Source organism: Nerophis lumbriciformis, linkage group LG05, assembly GCF_033978685.3.
Source record: "Nerophis lumbriciformis linkage group LG05, RoL_Nlum_v2.1, whole genome shotgun sequence".
Taxonomy (NCBI): domain Eukaryota; kingdom Metazoa; phylum Chordata; class Actinopteri; order Syngnathiformes; family Syngnathidae; genus Nerophis; species Nerophis lumbriciformis.
Genome location: NC_084552.2, coordinates 22,622,543 through 22,642,220, shown reverse-complemented (window position 1 = coordinate 22,642,220; position 19,678 = coordinate 22,622,543). Strand labels below are relative to the sequence as shown.

The window sequence follows — 19,678 nt, the reverse complement described above, 5'->3', positions numbered from 1 at the left end:
TTTTACCCTCGGAGTGTAAATATGTCATTTTCAAAGACTGTAAAAATGCAGGTTCGCAAAGTCGTCCGTCAACACATCGGATCTAATCGCACACATCAGGAAGACTCACTGAGTCACGCAAAGAAGTGACTTAAAAAACTACCTAGCTATAAACGGTTTCTAATTTCACAGATTTTGTATTTCAGTTTCATACTTTGCACTTTTCTTTGTAGTTGTTGTTTGTGTCGCATAGAAATGTGCAGCTTTCTGTATTGTTACATTTCCAGACTTATTTAATTGGATTCTTATTTGTGAATTTATTCAAAAGACTCATTTGTCCTACTTGATGGTAAAACGCGTTTTCTTGAAGGGGAACTGCACTTTTTTGGAATTATGCCTATCATTCATAATCCTTATGTACAACAAGCACACATATATTTTACTTAAAAAAAAAAAAGCATTCTAACTGGTAAATAAATGCGAACCTATGGGAACTTCCCAATTCTATCCATAAAGCCATTAAAATAACATCCAAACACCCCCATTAAGGTTTTATATACATGATGCAAGTATATATGTAATGTAGTAATGAGCACATTTATAATAACATTTTATATTTACGTATTTTGATCATTTTAAGCATATGCGGTGCATTAATTAAAAAAGACGCATCACATTGTTTGCTTTTTTTTTGTATGTCACTGATTATTACTCACTGCAGACTTCATAAAAGAGACAACAAACATAATAAAACATCTCTTACTTTACAATGTCTGCTGTCATTAGGATGCCGACTGATAGGATGTTCATATATTCCCATTTGGATGAAGAAAAAAGTGGGGTGGAACCGAGCGTATTTTTGTGTCTTTCTCGCTATTTCCGGGTCTAAGTTGGCTGTCAAAGTGTACCAACGTCCTCACCCTTCTACGATCAAGTTGAGAGGCATTATTTATGATCTAGAATCACGAGCTCCGACGCGAGAAAGCAGCTCACCACTCGATGATGTCAACATAGCCACACAAGCTAGTGATCCCGGCATTGCTATAAATACTTTGTCTGCGTTAGTAGCTTATAATAACAATATCACTAATACCGTATTTTTCGGAGTATAAGTCGCTCCGGAGTATAAGTCGCACCGGCCGAAAATGCATAATAAAGAAGGAAAAAAACATATATGAGTCGCACTGGAGTATAAGTCGCATTTTTTGGGGACATTTATTTGATAAAAGCCAACACCAAGAATAGACATTTGAAAGGCAATTTAAAATAAATAAAGAATAGTGAACAACAGGCTGAATAAGTGTACGTTATATGAGGCATAAATAACCAACTGAGAACGTGCCTGGTATGTTAACGTAACATATTATGGTAAGAGTCATTCAAATAACTATAACATATAGAACATGCTATATGTTTACCAAACAATCTGTCACTCCTAATCGCTAAATCCCATGAAATCTTATACGTCTAGTCTCTTACGAGAATGAGCTAAATAATATTATTTGATATTTTACGGTAATGTGTAAATTTCACACATAAGTCGCTCCTGAGTATAAGTCGCACCCCCGGCCAAACTATGAAAAAAACTGCGACTTATAGTCCGAAAAATACGGTACTTGGTTAATCAAGTCGCGAAATGTAAATGGAGTATTGTATTTTGGATGGTTATTTGTTGGATTTTATGGGCGGAATAGAGGACCTTCCATGGGGCGGCATGGCGTAGTGGGTAGAGCAACCGTGCCAGAAACCTGAGGGTTGCAGGTTCGCTCCCCGCCTCTTACCATCCAAAAAAAAATCGCTTCCGTTGTGTCCTTGGGCAGGACACTTCACCCTTTGCCCCCGGTGCCACTCACACCGGTGAATTGAATGATAGGTGGTGGTCGGAGGGGCCGTTGGCGCAAATTGCAGCCACGCTTCCGTCAGTCTACCCCAGGGCAGCTGTGGCTATGAAAGTAGCTTACCACCACCAGGTGTGATTGATTGATGGGTTCTACATGTAAAGCGACTTTGGGTACTTAGAAAAGCGTTATATAAATCCAAGTTATTTTTTATTTTTTTTCCATTGGCTCCATTGGAAGTGGACTTTTATTTTTTAGTTTGTTCTAAATGTTTATTTATTCATTTGATAGGGAAATAAATAATACAGGTAATAAGTAACTGACACTTTTTCCCTTCTCCCTTCAAAAACAAAAACAAAAAAAGGAAAAAACAACAAAAACAAAAACAACCCCTTTCCAACCCCTCTCGGTCCTACATTTTCTTGTCACAAATCAGTCACCGCAAGCAGAATTAAACAAACTGGCAAAAAAAAAAGAAGAAATATACAGAAAAGTGTCACTGTCACTGACTTTAAACAAAACAAAGAGAATTGAGGTGTAGTAAATTGTTTTGGATATATTACATTTTTTCCAGATCTAAGTAAAAATGAGGTCCTTAAGCAACAGGAGAGCCTAACTGTGATTTTTACTCCAACAAAATCTTTTTACGAGCTCGTAAGAATTCAAGGGCGATACTGTCCTTAAAAGTCTGCTTAATTTTGGGGGAGTTTGGTAATATTCCAAAAATAGCCAATTCTGCGCAAGGCATCAACTTCAAATATAGTGCATCTGCAAGATGTTTGAACATGTTAGTCCAGTTGGCTTTCAGACAGGGACAGGACCAGAACATGTGTGTCATGTTTGCAGGAGTCCATTGACATTGATTGCATGTGTCTGCAGTATTAGCATACACTTTGGAAAGTTTAGAGTTAGTAAAGTAGGACAACCTTAAACTGTATCAGATTAAGCTTTGAGCAAGATGTGCTATCATTTATTTGTATCAATGCAGATGTCCAGTCACTGTCATCCAAAACTCTGCCAAATTTAGCTTCCCAGTTCGTTCAAATATTTTATCAAGGTTAAGGTGGGAGATTAGGATGTAAACTTGAGAAATTATGCCTTTCTGATTTGTGGGGATTTCCAAATTGAGTCTATTACTGATTGAGGTCGACTACAGGGAAAATAACTGCTATTTGATTTATCAAACTTACGGACGTGAAAGCAGCGGAATAAATGAGCGTTAGGGAGATTACACTTTCCACATAGTTCATTGAAGCTAGAGAAGACATTGTTAATATAAAGGTCCCATAGTCTGACCAGGCCTGAGCTCTGCCATTGAAGAAAAAAAGCTCTATATGTGTTATTTTGAATGAGGCTGTCGTTAGAAATACTTGGAGTCCAAAAGTGCATCTAAATTGAGACCAGATTCTAAGAGTAGAAATAGCAATTTGGTTACATGTAAACTGAGATGATCGAAAAGGCATTTGTAAGGCTAGGAGCGAGGTAGAACCTGGTTCAGCTTCCCATCTGCACCAGCATAATTCAGGTTTGCGGATCCCAAAAATCCTTTTGTGTAAGTTGGCTGCCCAATAGAAAAATCTTAAATTAGGGAGTGACTAACCACCTACAGACCTGTGCCTCTGTAAGAACTCTCTCCTTATCCAAGGAGTTTTTTGTTTACAAATTAAGGATGAGATTAATTTATTTACAGCAATAAAAAAGGAGTTTGGTAAAAAGATCCGAAGATTTTGGAAAATATACAGAAAGCGTGGAAGCACGTTTATTTTGATGCAATTACCCCTACCTGCTATAGTTATATGCAAATTATTCCACTTTTTCTGGATCAGATTCAAGCTTGCCAATTAGGGGTGTAACGTTGTTCTTGTAGAGATCTGGCATCTTACGACAGATGTGTACACTCAAGTACTTAAAGCTGTTTATAGACATTTTAAATGGAAGATAAGCATCGGGAATCTCAAAAGCCAAGTCATTTACAAGGAAACAGTCACTCTTTGAAAAGTTCAATTTATCACCTGAAAAAGTTCCAAAAGTATTGAGAAGTTCAACTGTCTTAGGGATGCTAGTTATTGGATCTGAAATGAACAGTAATAAATCACCTGCGTATAGGGAAAGTGTATGTTCCAAACCACATCTGCTGATTCCTTTGCTAAAACTAGCCGATTCAAGTGCAATAGACGGGTTCCTCTGCCAAGTGTAAATATTGAGATTACATCCCATTGGTGCTTACGGATGCTTTAGGGTGAGAGTATAATAGTGCTATCCAAGATATGTAATTAGGGTCTAATTATTAGACCCTTTGCAAAACCTTTTTAAGACTTCTAACAAATAACTCCACTCCACCCCGTCAAAGGTCTTCTCCGCATCCATGGAAACCACCAATTCTGGTGTCTTCCCGGTTGATAGGGAAAAAGTAATGTCAAGGAGGCGTCGTATGTTGGAAAAAGAGTGTTGGTCTGGGGAAATGATACTTGGCATAATCGTTTCAAGTCGCAAAGCCAGTGCTTTTGCTAGAATCTTGTAATCAACATTTAGAAGATAGATGGGATGACAGGGAACTTCATTCAAGTTTTACTTTACCCGGTTTCAGTTATAAATAATAAACTCTCGCAGATGCCTCTGTGAGAGTTTGAGTTAGTACTCTCTGGTCCAAAGAATCACTGAACATCATACTTGCCAACCTTGAGACCTCCGATTTCGGGAAGTTGGGGTGGGGGCGTGTCAGGGGTGGGGCGGGGGCGTGGTTGGGGGTGTGTGGTTGGGGGCGTGGTTAAGAGGGGAGGAGTATATTTACAGCTAGAATTCACCAAGTAAGAAATACTTGACTTTCAGTGAATTCTAGGTATATATATATATATATATATATAAATAAGAGAAATACTTGAATTTCAGTGTTCATTTATTTACACATATACACACACATAACACTCATCTACTCATTGTTGAGTTAAGGGTTGAATTGTCCATCCTTGTTCTATTCTCTGTCACTATTTTTCTAACCATGCTGAACACCCTCTCTGATGATGCATTCTGCTTCGTCTCCTTGTTGTGTGCGCAGTTGTGCACTGCACTCTCTAAAAGCCGTAGATGTTAATGTCACATATGCATGTACAGTAGATGGCAGTATTGTCCTGTTTAAGAGTGTCACAACATTGCTGTTTACGGCAGACGAACTGCTTTACGGTAGACGAAAACATGACTGCTGTAGTTGTGTGTTGTTGCCGCGCTGCGAGGACGTTAATGAAACTGCCTAACAATAAACCCACATAAGAAACCAAGAACTCGCCCTCGATCATTCTACAGTTATAACGTGATTGGGCAGGCACACGGTTTATATTGTGGGAAAGCGGACGTGAAAACAGGCTGTCGACACGCCACTCAGGTCCGCCTGAATTTCGGGAGATTTTCGGGAGAAAATTTGTCCCGGGAGGTTTTCGGAAGAGGCGCTGAATTTCGGGAGTCTCCCGGAAAATCCGGGAGGGTTGGCAAGTATGCACTTTGTATTAGTTTAATTTAATGTACTATTTCACAACTCTCTAAAGGTTGATCCCTTTCCCTCTTCTAAACATATGATATAGATGGAAATTTTAGGTTGTCCAGAAAACTCATCTTAGCTGTTTTGTCTGTTGAAGATTAAGAGATATATAATTCAGAGTAAAATGTTTTAAAGGTCTCGTTTACAACTGAAGGCATGACTGTGAATTCACCAGAAGGACTTCTAATCTGTTTAATTTGCTGGGATATGGATTGTTTTTTAATTTGACATGCCTTCTCACCATGTTCATAAAAAACTCCACGTAATTTAAAAATACGTTTTTCGGTTTCTTGTGTTGACATTAAGTTCAATTTCATTTTGAAGGTTTTGTCTCTCTTTATTTAATTCAGGTGACGGTGAAATTGATTGCCTGTCCAATTCTTTTTATGCTCTCTGTGAGCGTTTTTTCATTTGATTAAGTCTTTGCACAGTACGATGTAATCTCTCCTCAGACTACCACCTTTAATGTTTCCCAAAGTAGGTGTGGGGAAATGATATCACTCTTGTTAGTAATAAGGAAATTGTCGATTACTTGAGAGATCATTTTGCAGAACCCGTCATTGTTCAACAGTGGAGGGCGTGTTTTTTTGTGCAACAATGGAGCACGGTCAGCTATCACTATCGACAACAGGAAGGAAGTAATTATCAATGTAGAAATAATCAATTATTGAGAATGTTTCATTAACCTGAGAGTAAAAAGAAAATTGCCCACACTTCCTATTTGATCCTTATATAATGAAATTGCTGTAGCCATCTTAGAAGGAGAAATGTGTCTTGGGCCTGCCCAAATCCTGGTCTAACAAAGGGTCTAATGCGCAGTTTTGGTCGATCCCTAAGATTAAGTGATGAAAGTTTAAATCTGGTAAAAGTGATAAAGCTTTCTTGATAAATGCCTCATCCTCCCAGTTGGGTACTGTACATACAGATTTACAAGAACCACCGGTTCATTTTTAAAGGAGCATGAGACTATGACAAACCGACCTTGGTGGTCAGCTGTAACATTTGTTGGACAAAACTGTATTTTCTTATGTATTAGAATCGCTTTACCCCTTGATTTACAACTAAAATTGGCGTGGAAACTTTCGCCAAACCATGAGGCTTTTAACCTATGATGATCTTTAGTAACCAAATGTGTCTCCTGTAAAAAAGCAACTTCCCTTTTAAAATATTTTAAGTGGGAAAACACTCGACCCCTTTTGAACTGGACCGTTCATGCCGTTGACATTCCAAGAGACAAATCTCAAACACGATACTCCTTTTTGTGTATCAGCCATGGTCACATGTATGAAGCACTGCTTTGTGAAAGGTAGTACAGTAATAAATACCCAGACAATAATAATAATAATAATAATAATAAAAAATGGAAATCTGTAGGACCCATAACTAGAGATGTCCGATAATATCGGCCTGCCGATATTATCGTCCGATAAATGCGTTAAAATGTAATAACGGAAATTATCGGTATCGTTTTTTTTATTATCGCAATTTATCGGTATCGTTTATTTTTTATTTTTTTATTAAATCAACATAAAAAACAAAAGATACACTTACAATTAGTGCACCAACCCAAAAAACCTCCCTCCCCCATTCACACTCATTCACACAAAAGGGTTGTTTCTTTCTGTTATTAATATTCTGGTTCCTACATTATATATCAATATATATCAATACAGTCTGCAAGGGATACAGTCCGTAAGCACACATGATTGTGCGTGCTGCTGGTCCACTAATAGTACTAACCTTTAACAGTTAATTTTACTCATTTTCATCAATTACTAGTTTCTATGTAACTCTTTTTATATTGTTTTACTTTCTTTTTTATTCAAGAAAATGTTTTTAATTTATTAACTTATTTTATTAATTTTTTTAAAAAGTACCTTATCTTCACCATACCTGGTTGTCCAAATTAGGCATAATAATGTGTTAATTCCACGACTGCATATATCGGTTGATATCGGTATCGGTTGATATCGGTATCGGTAATTAAAGAGTTGGACAATATCGAAATATCGGATATCGGCAAAAAGCCTACCCATAACCCACATCCCCCAAAACATAAACCCTTAAAAAAAAGGAAACAACAAAAACACACCCAATCCTCCCTGAGATGGTCTTAAAAACAAAGACCAGCAACAGGACTTGATAAAATGTGTAACTTCGGTGTGTCATTAATCTTTTAACTAAACCCTCAATGAGCAGACATAGCTCCTATGAGAGTCTCAAGAGTCTATTCCCGAATGATACTTGGAGAGCAGCAGACGGAATTTGATTCCTTTCAGGTAAAGAGCACATTTTATAGCGTTGAATGCGGCCCGTTTTTTTAGCCAGGGCAGCGCTGATTTCTTGATACACTCTCAGCTCGGATCCTCGGTACTCAATCTTGTGATGTCTCGCCCACCTGAGGACTTTGTCTTTATCTTGGAAACGGAGACATTTAACGACGAAGGTCCTCGGTTTTGAAGCACCAGCCTCATGTGGTCTAGGGCTAAAGAGGCGGTGAGCTCTGTCGATGTCTGGAGGGTTGCTGAAAACCGCGGAGCCCATCAGCGTCATTAGGAAGTTGGAAATAAACTTTGTGGGATAACTCCCCTCTGGAATGTTAATAATCCTCAAATTAGATCGTCTCGACCGATTCTCGAGATCTTCCACCCGATCTAGGAGCACGGTAGCATGAGTCTGTAAAGTCTTAAGAACAGCATCCATCTCGGTGAGTCTTCTCCTGCTAAAACTCCAGTTTTAGTAAGACGGTTTTTGAACGACGTCACCTGTTGTCCCAGTGAATCAACAGACTGCTTCAGGGATCGACTGTTGAAACAAGATGGCCATGTCAGCTTTGAAGCAGTCGTGTCGTTTGTTAAGAAGAGCCTCTAAGTCCATCTTGGTGACTAGGTTGGAGTGGTCCCCGCCGTCGTTTCCCGGTTCTAAACGCTCTGACGCAGCATGTATGCCGTGCTAGCTAGCTTGGCGGAAGTGCTTGCTGCTCGACTGTTTGTTGTCAGATGAGTTTCAGACTCGGCGCCGCTCATAACGGCGTGGTACACTTTCCCACGGTAAACGTTGCTGATGCGCGGGTCAACCCAAAGGAATAAGACTGCAACATTTTGTAGACTTGTTGAGTAAAAAGAAAAGTTCAGTTGGAGCTCCACACTCGCACGTCTGCTCGCTACATAGTCAGACCGGAAGTCCTGATTTGTACGTTCACAAAAGCTTGGAAGTGGACTTTTATTAACATGTTTTAATTACGAGTTAGAGTGTATTGAAAAAAAGATACAATCGTCGTCTTGTCGTTCATGATTGTGAACGATATGCCATACTTGCCAACCTTGAGACCTCCAATTTCGGGAGGTGGGGGGTGGGTGCGGGGGGCGTGGTTGGGGCGGGGGCGTGGTTGGGGGCGTGGTTAAGAGGGGAGGAGTATATTTACAGCTAGAATTCACCAAGTCAAGTATTTCATATATATATATATATATATATATATATATATACATATATATAAGGGGGAGGAGTATATTTAAGTATTTCTTATATATATATATATATATATAAATAAAATAAATACTTGACTTTCAGTTAATTCTATATATATATATATATATATATATATATATATATATATATATATATATACACATATAAATAAATGAAATACGTAAATTTCAGTGTTCATTTATTTACACACACACACACACACACATAACTCTCCTCTATTCATTGTTGTATTTGAAAGTGCAATGCAATGCAACTGACTCCCACACTTGCCGTCAGGGTGCGCAATACAACGTAAACTGTTGGCCAACCAAAAAGTAACCACAGAACCCTATACCCAACATTCACCAGGAGATGGCAACAAAAAACTTAGATCACTCTATTACAGGCAGCAGCTGTGAAATTTAATTTGCAGGAAAGGAGTGAGTTTAGGGTTGAATTGTCCATCCTCGTTCTATTCTTTGTCACTGGTCGTCGCCGTGACTGTCTCTTCTTCGTCTCTTTCTTGTTGTGTGTGCAGTTGTGCACTCGCCAAAAGCCGTAGATGTTATGACGTGACTGAGCCGGCCGGCTGTTTATATGAAGGAAAAGTGGACGTGACGACATCTCCCGGGAGAATGGTTGTCCCGGGAGATTTTCGGGAGAGGCATTGAAATTCGTGAGTCTCCCGGAAAATTCGGGAGGGTTGGCAAGTATGGATAAGTGTAGACTGCAGGATGACGCTTATAAACAACACCACAACTTTAAATGTTCCATTGAAAACATAGAGCATTACACACGGCGCTCAAAAATCTGTCAAAATGTTTTAGTACGACTTTGATAAGCTGTGAAGCCGCACCGCTTGATGGATTGTCAACCTACGAGTATTATTATGGTGTGTGTACATTAGCAGACATTATCTGCCGTTTTGTTTCGCAATATTATGCAAAACCAACTTTTATTACCTTCTGGTACCTGCTGATGTGTATTTGGGATCTGCATAAGTCCTGAAAATTTGCGCCCGTCCGCCATTGTAGTCGATAAGCTTCTTTTTTTCTCTATCTTCTTGTTATGGGGCATTCATCCTCCGCTGTTGCCATTTCTAATATAAAGTAGCGTAAAGTTCTAACTTGTATCTCGCTATGGAAACGCTAAAAATACCGGTGGAGTGGGTTTAGATAATTCACCCACGGAACTTTAGTAATAAGAGAGTTCCGGTCGGACGGTTTTTCACGGGATACATTTACGGTGTTGTTGCACTAGTGAGCCACGGATGAGAAGATGCTGCTCCGTTATTGATTTAAGTAAAGTCTGAATGTCATTAAAACAGTTAGCTCCATCTTTTGACACTTCTTCTACTCCCGTCCTTGCACGCTACACCGCTACAACAAAGATGACGGGGAGAACACGCTGCCAAAGGTGAGCCACGTAAATAAGACCGCCCACAAAACGGCGCATCCTTAAAGGGGAACATTATCACCAGACCTATGTAAGCATCAATATATACCTTGATGTTGCAGAAAAAAGACCATATATTTTTTTAACCAATTTCCGAACTCTAAATGGGTGAATTTTGGCGAATTAACCGCCTTTCTAATATTCGCTCTCGGAGCGATGACGTAATCCGCCATTTTCTCAAACACCGAGTCAAATCAGCTCTGTTATTTTCCGTTTTTTCGACTGTTTTCCGTACCTTGGAGACATCATGCCTCGTAGGTGTGTTGTCGGAGGGTGTAACAACATGAACAGGGACGGATTCAAGTTGCACCAGTGGCCCAAAGATGCGAAAGTGGCAAGAAATTGGACGTTTGTTCCGCACACTTTACCGACGAAAGCTGTGCTACGACAGAGATGGCAAAAATGTGTGGATATCCTGCGACACTCAAAGCAGATGCATTTCCAACGATAAAGTCAAAGAAATCTGCCGCCAGACCCCCATTGAATCTGCCGGAGTGTGTGAGCAATTCAGGGACAAAGGACCTCGGTAGCACAGCAAGCAATGGCGGCAGTTTGTTCCCGCAGACGAGCGAGCTAAACCCCCTGGATGTCTTGGCTCACACCGTCCCTTATGCCACCGAAGATGATCAAGAGAAGAATATCGACCCTAGCTTCCCTGGCCTGCTGATATCAACTCCAATACTGGACAGATCAGCTTTCAGGAAAAGAGCGCGGATGAGGGTATGTCTACAGAATATATTAATTGATGAAAATTGGGCTGTCTGCACTCTCAAAGTGCATGTTGTTGCCAAATGTATTTCATATGCTGTAAACCTAGTTCATAGTTGTTAGTTTCCTTTAATGCCAAACAAACACATACCAATCGTTGGTTAGAAGGCGATCGCCGAATTCGTCCTCGCTTTCTCCCGTGTCGCAGGCTGTCGTGTCGTTTTCGTCGGTTTCGCTTGCATACGGTTCAAACCGATATGGCTCAATAGCTTCAGTTTCTTCTTCAATTTCGTTTTCGCTACCTGCCTCCACACTACAACCATCCGTTTCAATACATTCGTAATCTGTTGAATCGCTTAAACCGCTGAAATCCGAGTCTGAATCCGAGCTAATGTCGCTATAGCTTGCTGCTCTTTCCGCCATGTTTGTTTGTATTCACTATGTGACGTCACAGGAAAATGGACGGGTGTTTATAACGATGGTTAAAATCAGGCACTTTGAAGCTTTTTTTAGGGATATTGCGTGATAGGTAAAATTTTGAAAAAAACTTCGAAAAATATAATAAGCCACTGGGAACTGATTTTTAATGGTTTTAACCCTTCTGAAATTGTGATAATGTTCCCCTTTAAGAGACTGTCAGAAAGCGGCTTGAAGATGATCTGTAAAACATAATCTATGCAACATTTTGACCAAAGAACCAACATTACATGTTATGTAGACCACAAGGAAGTGTTTTCCATTTAGAAAAAAATTATAATATTATGACTCCTTTAATGCACTTTATAATCCGGTGCGCCCTATGGTCCGACAAATACGGTATATATATATAGGAACTTTTGTTGAGGCTAGAGCCAATTATTCATGTTTACTTTGATTCTTACGGGGAACTCTTATTCACTATACAAACTTTTCGGTTTATGAAAGAACCAATAAATCGAGGTTAGACTGTACAACAAATCAATCACGTTCAATTTCTCTTCTCAAATACATATGTTCAGCACTCTTGTGTTCAGACAACATTCTTTGTGTGAGAGGTTTCGTGCTCAGTTTGCGTACAAATAAATAGGACACCCCGCAGTGAGGGAGATGACAAGAATTGGTAGGACATAGAAGGATCAATAGATGGCATAAAGTGTATGTTTATTGATTCACTCGTGTGTGTGTGTGTGTGTGTGTGTGTGTGTGTGTGTGTGTGTGTTTTCTGGCAATGCTTACTTAATGGGGGCATCACTCTGTTTACACAGTGACCTTTAGGGGACCTCTGACAGTATGGGGACAAAAAAACAGGTCCTCTAAAAGGAAAGCTTTTTAAATGATTCTGAGGATCATGTCATATTTAATTTGAACTTTTTTTATTGATTTTTTATCTATTTATTTTTTAAATGGTACTCAGTAGTCACGCACAAATTTGTGTGAATTATGCAACATTATTTAAACTAAGGGTACTTTGAAGAAGACGAAGAAAAAAGTTAAAGCCATGAGTAAGAAGGATATGAATGGTGAAGACAGTCACTACGTTTCCATGCAATAAATTAGTCTGATTTCTCAAATAGTTATTTTTTTGTACAAACCCTGTTTCCATATGAGTTGGGAAATTGTGTTAGATGTAAATATAAACGGAATACAATGATTTGCAAATCCTTTTCAACCCATATTCAATTGAATGCACTACAAAGACAAGATATTTGATGTTCAAACTCATAAACTTTATTTTTTTTTGCAAATAATAATTAACTTAGAATTTCACGGCTGCAACACGTGCCAAAGTAGTTGGGAAAGGGCATGTTCACCACTGTGTTACATGGCCTTTCCTTTTAACAACACTCAGTAAATGTTTGGGAACTGAGGAGACTCGCAGGCAGCACTCGAGCCACCCCACACCATGATGCTACCACATGTTTGACTGTAGGGAAGACAAAATTGTCTACTCACCTGTGATAGAAGTCAGGTTTCCCCCTCAATGAACCTCAGATCCCCACTGCCGTCAGCACTTGTGCAGCACTGAAACCATGACACAAACACCACCAAAACACAAATTTTGGCCACTCACCTGTGTTGGAATTTGTGCTCCCCCTCAGTGAACCACAGCACCCCAGAACATGACACTTCCACCACCAAATGACAAGGATCCTTCTACTCACTTGTGTGGGAAGTCATGTTTCCTCCTCAGTGAACCTCAGCTCCCCAGTTACAGCAGCATTCGTGCAGCACTTAAACCCTGACACAACCCTTACCAATACACAATTATCTTACTATTGTTAGAATTCTTGAATTTCTTGTGGTAAAACCTATTTTGCGATACACAAACCCCGTTTCCATATGAGTTGGGAAATTGTGTTAGATGTAAATACAAACGGAATACAATGATTTGCAAATCCTTTTCAACCCATATTCAATTGAATGCACTACAAAGACAACATATTTGATGTTCAAACTCATAAACTTTATTTTTTTTTTGCAAATAATAATTAACTTAGAATTTCATGGCTGCAACACGTGCCAAAGTAGTTGGGAAAGGGCATGTTCACCACTGTGTTACATGGCCTTTCCTTTTAACAACACTCAGTAAACGTTTGGGAACTGAGGAGACACATTTTTTAAGCTTCTCAGGTGGAATTCTTTCCCATTCTTGCTTGATGTACAGCTTAAGTTGTTCAACAGTCCGGGGGTCTCCGTTGTGGTATTTTAGGCTTCATAATGCGCCACACATTTTCAATGGGAGACAGGTCTGGACTACAGGCAGGCCAGTCTAGTACCCGCACTCTTTTACTATGAAGCCACGTTGATGTAACACATGGCTTGGCATTGTCTTGCTGAAATAAGCAGGGGCGTCCATTGTAACGTTGCTTGGATGGCAACATATGTTGCTCCAAAACCTGTATGTACCTTTCAGCATTAATGGCACCTTTACAGATGTGTAAGTTACCCATGTCTTGGGTACTAATACACCCCCATACCATCACAGATGCTGGCTTTTACACTTTGCGCCTATAACAATCCGGATGGTTCTTTTTTTTATTTTTATTTTTATTTTTTTTAAATGGTCCTCAGTAGTCATGTACAAATGTGTGTGAATTATGCAAAATTATTTAAATTTGGTCCCCATGAACCATATTAACTCTTTTTTCCCAGGGTCCCCAGCAAGACTGATCAGCACATTACTTCATTAATCCAGAGATTTAAAGATGTGTATGAGCTAACTGGGCAGTGGCCATTTTACCAATTTTTTTTTATGCCTCCACAACCTGTAGATGATCAAAAACTTGGTCCCCATTCCAAATTATAAACAGTATGTGTGCGTGTGTGTGTGTGTGTTGGGCTAATGGAAGAAAATGAGATCTACATTGCAATTTTGTTCAGTTTGTGTGCTTCTGTAGCTCTGGTCTGCAGGACGTCACCCTTCATCTGACAAAGGTTGAAGTGTCAGCTGAAACTGTCAGTATAAGAAACCTCTCTCACACACACAAAAAAATTGTCTGGACACAAGAATTTTGAACATAACAAAATCCGACCCTCACTGGCCCGTATAGTTCTGAAAATGTGGCCACACCTATAATTCAGCTGAATCGCTCTGGTCTATAAAGTCCTGCACACATGAGCTCAAGAATCACACAAACTGAACAAAATTGTTTTGTGGATCCAATTTTCTTCCATTAACTCCCACACACACACACACACACACACACACACACCCGTGCGAGTGAATCGATAAACATACACTTTATGCCATCTATTGATCCTTCTATGTCCTCCCAATTCTTGTTATCTCCCTCACTGCGGGGCGTCCTATTTATACGCTGGCACGGCGGTGCTTACATGTGTGCACGGCAGAGTGTTTGAGCACTTTACATAATACCAGCCCTCAGAGAAATGACGTCCGCACACAATTTTTGGCTTCATGCGCCTTTTTGGGGGGGGGGGGGGGGTGTTTGTGTTCTCCATCGACGGCCTTCATGCACACACACACATTTGAATGACAAAAACCCAGCACGGACTTGTGTTATTTATCATCACAGATGGAGCCATCATTGACCTTGTCGTCTCCCGCCATCCTCCCTCAGCATGTTTTTTATTCATTCAGACCTCCGCCGGCTTCTATCTCGGCCTCATGCACCTCTCTCCCTTCCCCTCCCATAAACTCGCCCCCATCTGTAACCATGCGTCCAGCTTTTGTTACCGGCCTCGTTTCCATAACAACTGCATGCGACCTTTCAGTCAGTTGCCTCGCCATTTTTAATCAGAAGTATAGGAGTGGTGGGGGGGGCACAGATGTGAAGGTTGGTTATAGCGGAGGCAACCTATTGAAGGTAAGGAGGCTTTATTTGGGTGCCAATTGCAGCAATATGTGCATATAGTTCTGCTCAGGAACTGACTTGCACATTATTTTGAAATGTAGGAAGGCAATTGTCATACGATGCACATTTTGACCAAATTCAATATTTACAAATTTGGTGCAGATTACTGCATATGAAGTGCATGCATGCGTCCTGGGGGTCATGCCAACATGGGCGGGGACGGAGCCGTCAAGTGGACGGCAGCACTCCAGTGTGATGATGACAGGGTGGTGCCAGCCAGGGTAGAGATTGGCTTGCAGAGTGAAGGGGGGGCTTGTGGAATAACACCACAATACAACACGCAGGAGCTGCAGCCACTCGGTGGTCTCCCGTAACCACCATCATCATCATCACCACCACCATCATCATCATCCCGGGTGCCAGCTGAGGACAGTCGCGCCGGTAGGAGAGCGCAGAAGCGGACACCTGAGTTGGAGCACCGCAGCCAAAGTAAGTGCATTTGTTTTATTTAATTTAAAAAATCCACTTTTCCAACGTGCTCAGCTCCTCTACTAAACATTTTTTTTTAACTTGTTTCATACTGCGACAACAAATGCTGCCAATTTACCGTGCTGTAAATGATTTAAAGTCACACGGAATAAGTTAAATAATGCAATACAACTTGGAGGGTTTGCATCTTAAAACCATTCAATGTTAATTAGCTCGCTGTCTTTACAAATGACTGAAAAATGATACCATGTAACTGTCAATTGAGTCCCCCTTTCCTGCCCATGCAGTGGAAATACTGCCTTGCTTTAAACCTAATCTGCTACTCCATGGCTTTCATGCCCAGTGCACAGTGCTAATATTTTGGCCATCTTTCCGCTGGCTTTAAAAAAGCTAATCTGGCTGGCGTGTAAGCGCATTGGCCTGTGTGCCATCTGGGTTGTGTTATAGCAGGGAGGACGGGGCATTTGAATAATTGATATTTAGCTATTTATAGGGGGATTATTCCTTTAGTGTTTCATCTATCCACCCATCAATCTCTTTTTGTTTCCCCCACATCTGTCTATCCATTATTTGACCAGCTCTGTGTTCAGTGAGTGTATCCATCTGAAGTGGATTAAGGGTGTTATCAAAGCTAAGTAGGACTATACTGCTCACACACACACACACACACACGCACACGCACACGCACACGCACACGCACACGCACACGCACACGCACACACACACACACACACACACACACACACACAGTGTTTTCAGTCTATTTCTCTCCCAAAGGACCATTGACCATTGTCAGCCTGGCCTCTCAAAAGCCTCTTTCGCCAGTGTGTGAGTCATTTGTGTGTGTGTGTGTGTGTGTGACGGTAAACACTCTGATCAAACAGTGCTTAACAAGCTGCCTGAGCTGATAACATGGAGGGTGTGTTGGGGGTAATATAGAGGAAGGAAAAGGGGGCATCATGGAGGTGGTGGGCTGGGGGCTACAAAGCAGTACCGCATCACACATGACTATTATCTCTTTTTCAAGCCTTTCCATATTTTGAGGAGAGAAAAAAAATTAAGGTACGAGTTTCTCGGAGTGCAAATATTTATCAGGAAGGGGGAGCATCAAAGTCGGGGGCAAAAGTCACAGGACAGATGTTCACCCAGTAGGACGTGCGAACTGACCTGCACTGCAAAAAAATAACTAAAAGGCAGGTTTTTAATTACTGTATTTTCCGGACTACAAGGCGCACTAAAAATCTTTTTTTTTTTGCTCTCAAAACTCGACAGTGCGCCTTATAACCCTGTATGCCTAATGTAAGGAATAAGTTTGGTTGAGCTTACTCACCTCGAAGCTATTTAATTTGGTACATGATGTGATGATAAGTGTGACCAGTAGATGGCAGTCAAACATAAGAGATAAGAGTAGACAGCACTTTGATTGCAATGTGTCACACCAACATTTTAAATGTTCCATTGAAAATATGGAACATTAAACACGGCGTTCGAAAATCTATCAAAATATTTTAGTACGACTTTGGTAAGCTATGAAGCCGCACCGCTTGAAGGATTGTCGGCGCTTTAAACATACCAGTATTATTACGGTGTGTGTATAAGGTAAGACATTGTATCTGGCGTTTTGTTTCGCAATATTATGCAAAAGCAACTTTTATTACCTTCTGGTACCTGCTGATCTGTATTTGGGATCTGTAGAAGTCCGGAAAATTTGCGCGCATCCGCCTTTGTAGTCCGTGAAAAATAGTAGTCGATAAGCTTCTTCTTTTTCTCTATCTTCCTGTTATGTGGCATTCATCCTCCCCTGTTGCCATTTCTAATATAAAGTAGTGTAAAGTTCTTACTTATATCTGTCAGTAAACTCGCCATGAAAGCGCTAAAACATACTGGTGTAGTGAGTTAACATTATTCACCCAAGGAACTTTAGTTATTAGAGAGTTCCGGTCGGACGTTTTTTCACGGGAAACGTTTTCGGTGTTGTTATTGCACTAGTGAGCCACGGATGAGGAGATGCTGCTCCGTTATTGATTTAAGTAAAGTCTGAATGTCATTAAAACAGTTAGCTACATCTTTTGACACTTCTTCCACTCCCGTCCTTGCACGCTACACCACTACAACAAAGATGACGGGGAGAAGACGCTGCCAAAGGTGAGCCACGTAAATAAGACCGCCCACAAAACAGCGCATCCTGAAGAGACTGTCAAAAAGCGGCTTGAAGATGATCTGTAAAACATAATCTATGCAACATTTTGACCAAAGAACCACCATTACATGTTATGTAGACCACAAGAAATTGTTTTCAATTTAGAAAAAAAATGAAAATAATATGACTCCTTTAATGCGCCCTCTAATCCGGTGTGCCTAATATATGAAAAAAGATTTAAAAAATAGACCATTAATCGGCAGTGCGCCTTATAATCCGGTGCGCCCTATGGTCCGGAAAATACGGTATCACAACTGAAAACATCGGCTTTCGCAACTGTGGCTGTAGGCAACCCATGTCATTTGTCATGATTGGTGGGTATCCAGCTGCTTTAGCTACCTCTGCATGCGCTGTACAATGTTGCTATTTAGCTGTCCGTGTGAAACTAAGGGTACTTTGAAGAAGACGAAGAAAAAAGTTAAAGCCATGAGTAAGAATGATATGAATGGTGAAGACAGTCACTACGTTTCCATGCATTAAATTAGTCTGATTTCTCAAATAGTTATTTTTTTTGTATTTTCACACCTACGTGTGAAGTCCAAGTGTCCATGCACACTTTCCATTGCGACGACTGGTCATACGCCGTGTGCCTCCCGTACACCGAGGGGCGCTTTTTTCACTTTAGCGGAATTACTTTACCGGTTGACCTATGATGTCACACTAGGACAGGGGTTGGCAACCCAAAACGTTGAAAGAGCCATATTGGAACAAAAATACAAAAAACAAATCTGTCTGGAGCCGCAAAAAATGAAAAGCCGTATATAAGTATTATAATGAATGCAACACATGACGTAAGTGTCTATATTAGCTATAATAGCCTAGTATCAAAATGACTATGTGTCGCAGGCTAAAACAAATATTCGTTGCCAGAAATGTTGAAATGTAATATTTATTCTACACATTTTAGTAAATCAGAGGCTACTCAGAAGGTGAGATAACTCCTGGAAATGACTGGCTTTTAATGACCAAAGGTATAGATGTGTGTGTCCAAGTTAAAGGAAAAGGCAAGCTGTCTTCTTCTAATAGATGTATTACAATCTTTGGTAAGCTAAGTAATGTTTGCTGTGGTCTGGTACAATGTGACACACAAACAACTATCTGAAATGCAGCCAATATTACATACAGATAATGTGTCATGAGACATGCAAAAATGAATTATATACAAAGAGGATAAAAGTAAAGGATATTAAATGAGCTCAAATATACCTACAAACGAGGCATAATGATGCAATATGTACATACAGCTAGCCTAAATAGCATGTTAGCTTGCAGTCATGCACTGACCAAATATGCCTGATTAGCACTCCAAGTCAATAACATCAACAAAGCGCACCTTTGTGCATTCACGCACAGCATAAAACGTTTGGTGGACAAAATGAGACAAAAAAGGAGTGGATGATTTTACATGTAAACAAACTGTTGCGTCACAGTCCACACTATGGTGAGTTCAAGAACCCCCAAAATTAGTAGGACAAAACGATGTTCACCAAATACTCTCATCATTGAAGCATACACACAAACATATTAAACAGTGGGCGTTCTAACAATTGGGAAGGTTTGTGTCATGTTTGTCCCCAAACAAAAAACATACTAAAACAAAAAATAAATTTTTCCACCATCTTTTTCCATTTTCAATCCTTTTTTAAAAAATGCTCCAATAAGCCACTAGGTTAGCCACTAGCCACTAGCACTAAAGAGCTGCATGCTGCTCAAG

General features: G+C 40.2%; 1 protein-coding gene and 1 long non-coding RNA gene across 2 annotated transcripts in view; one reads left to right on the top strand and one right to left on the bottom strand.

Moving 5' to 3' along the window:
* LOC133606768 (uncharacterized) overlaps positions 1–19,678 on the bottom strand; it is a 65,834-nt gene that overhangs the window by 8,230 nt on the left and 37,926 nt on the right. The gene's annotated exons all lie outside the window — the stretch shown is intronic.
* prox3 (prospero homeobox 3) overlaps positions 14,977–19,678 on the top strand; it is a 30,744-nt gene continuing 26,042 nt past the window's right edge. The window contains exons 1-2 of the mRNA XM_072913166.1: positions 14,977–15,287; positions 15,620–15,764. Coding sequence (XP_072769267.1) covers position 15,764 — 1 coding nt within the window. The 5' untranslated portion in view covers positions 14,977–15,287; positions 15,620–15,763. The remainder of the gene's footprint in view (positions 15,288–15,619; positions 15,765–19,678) is intronic.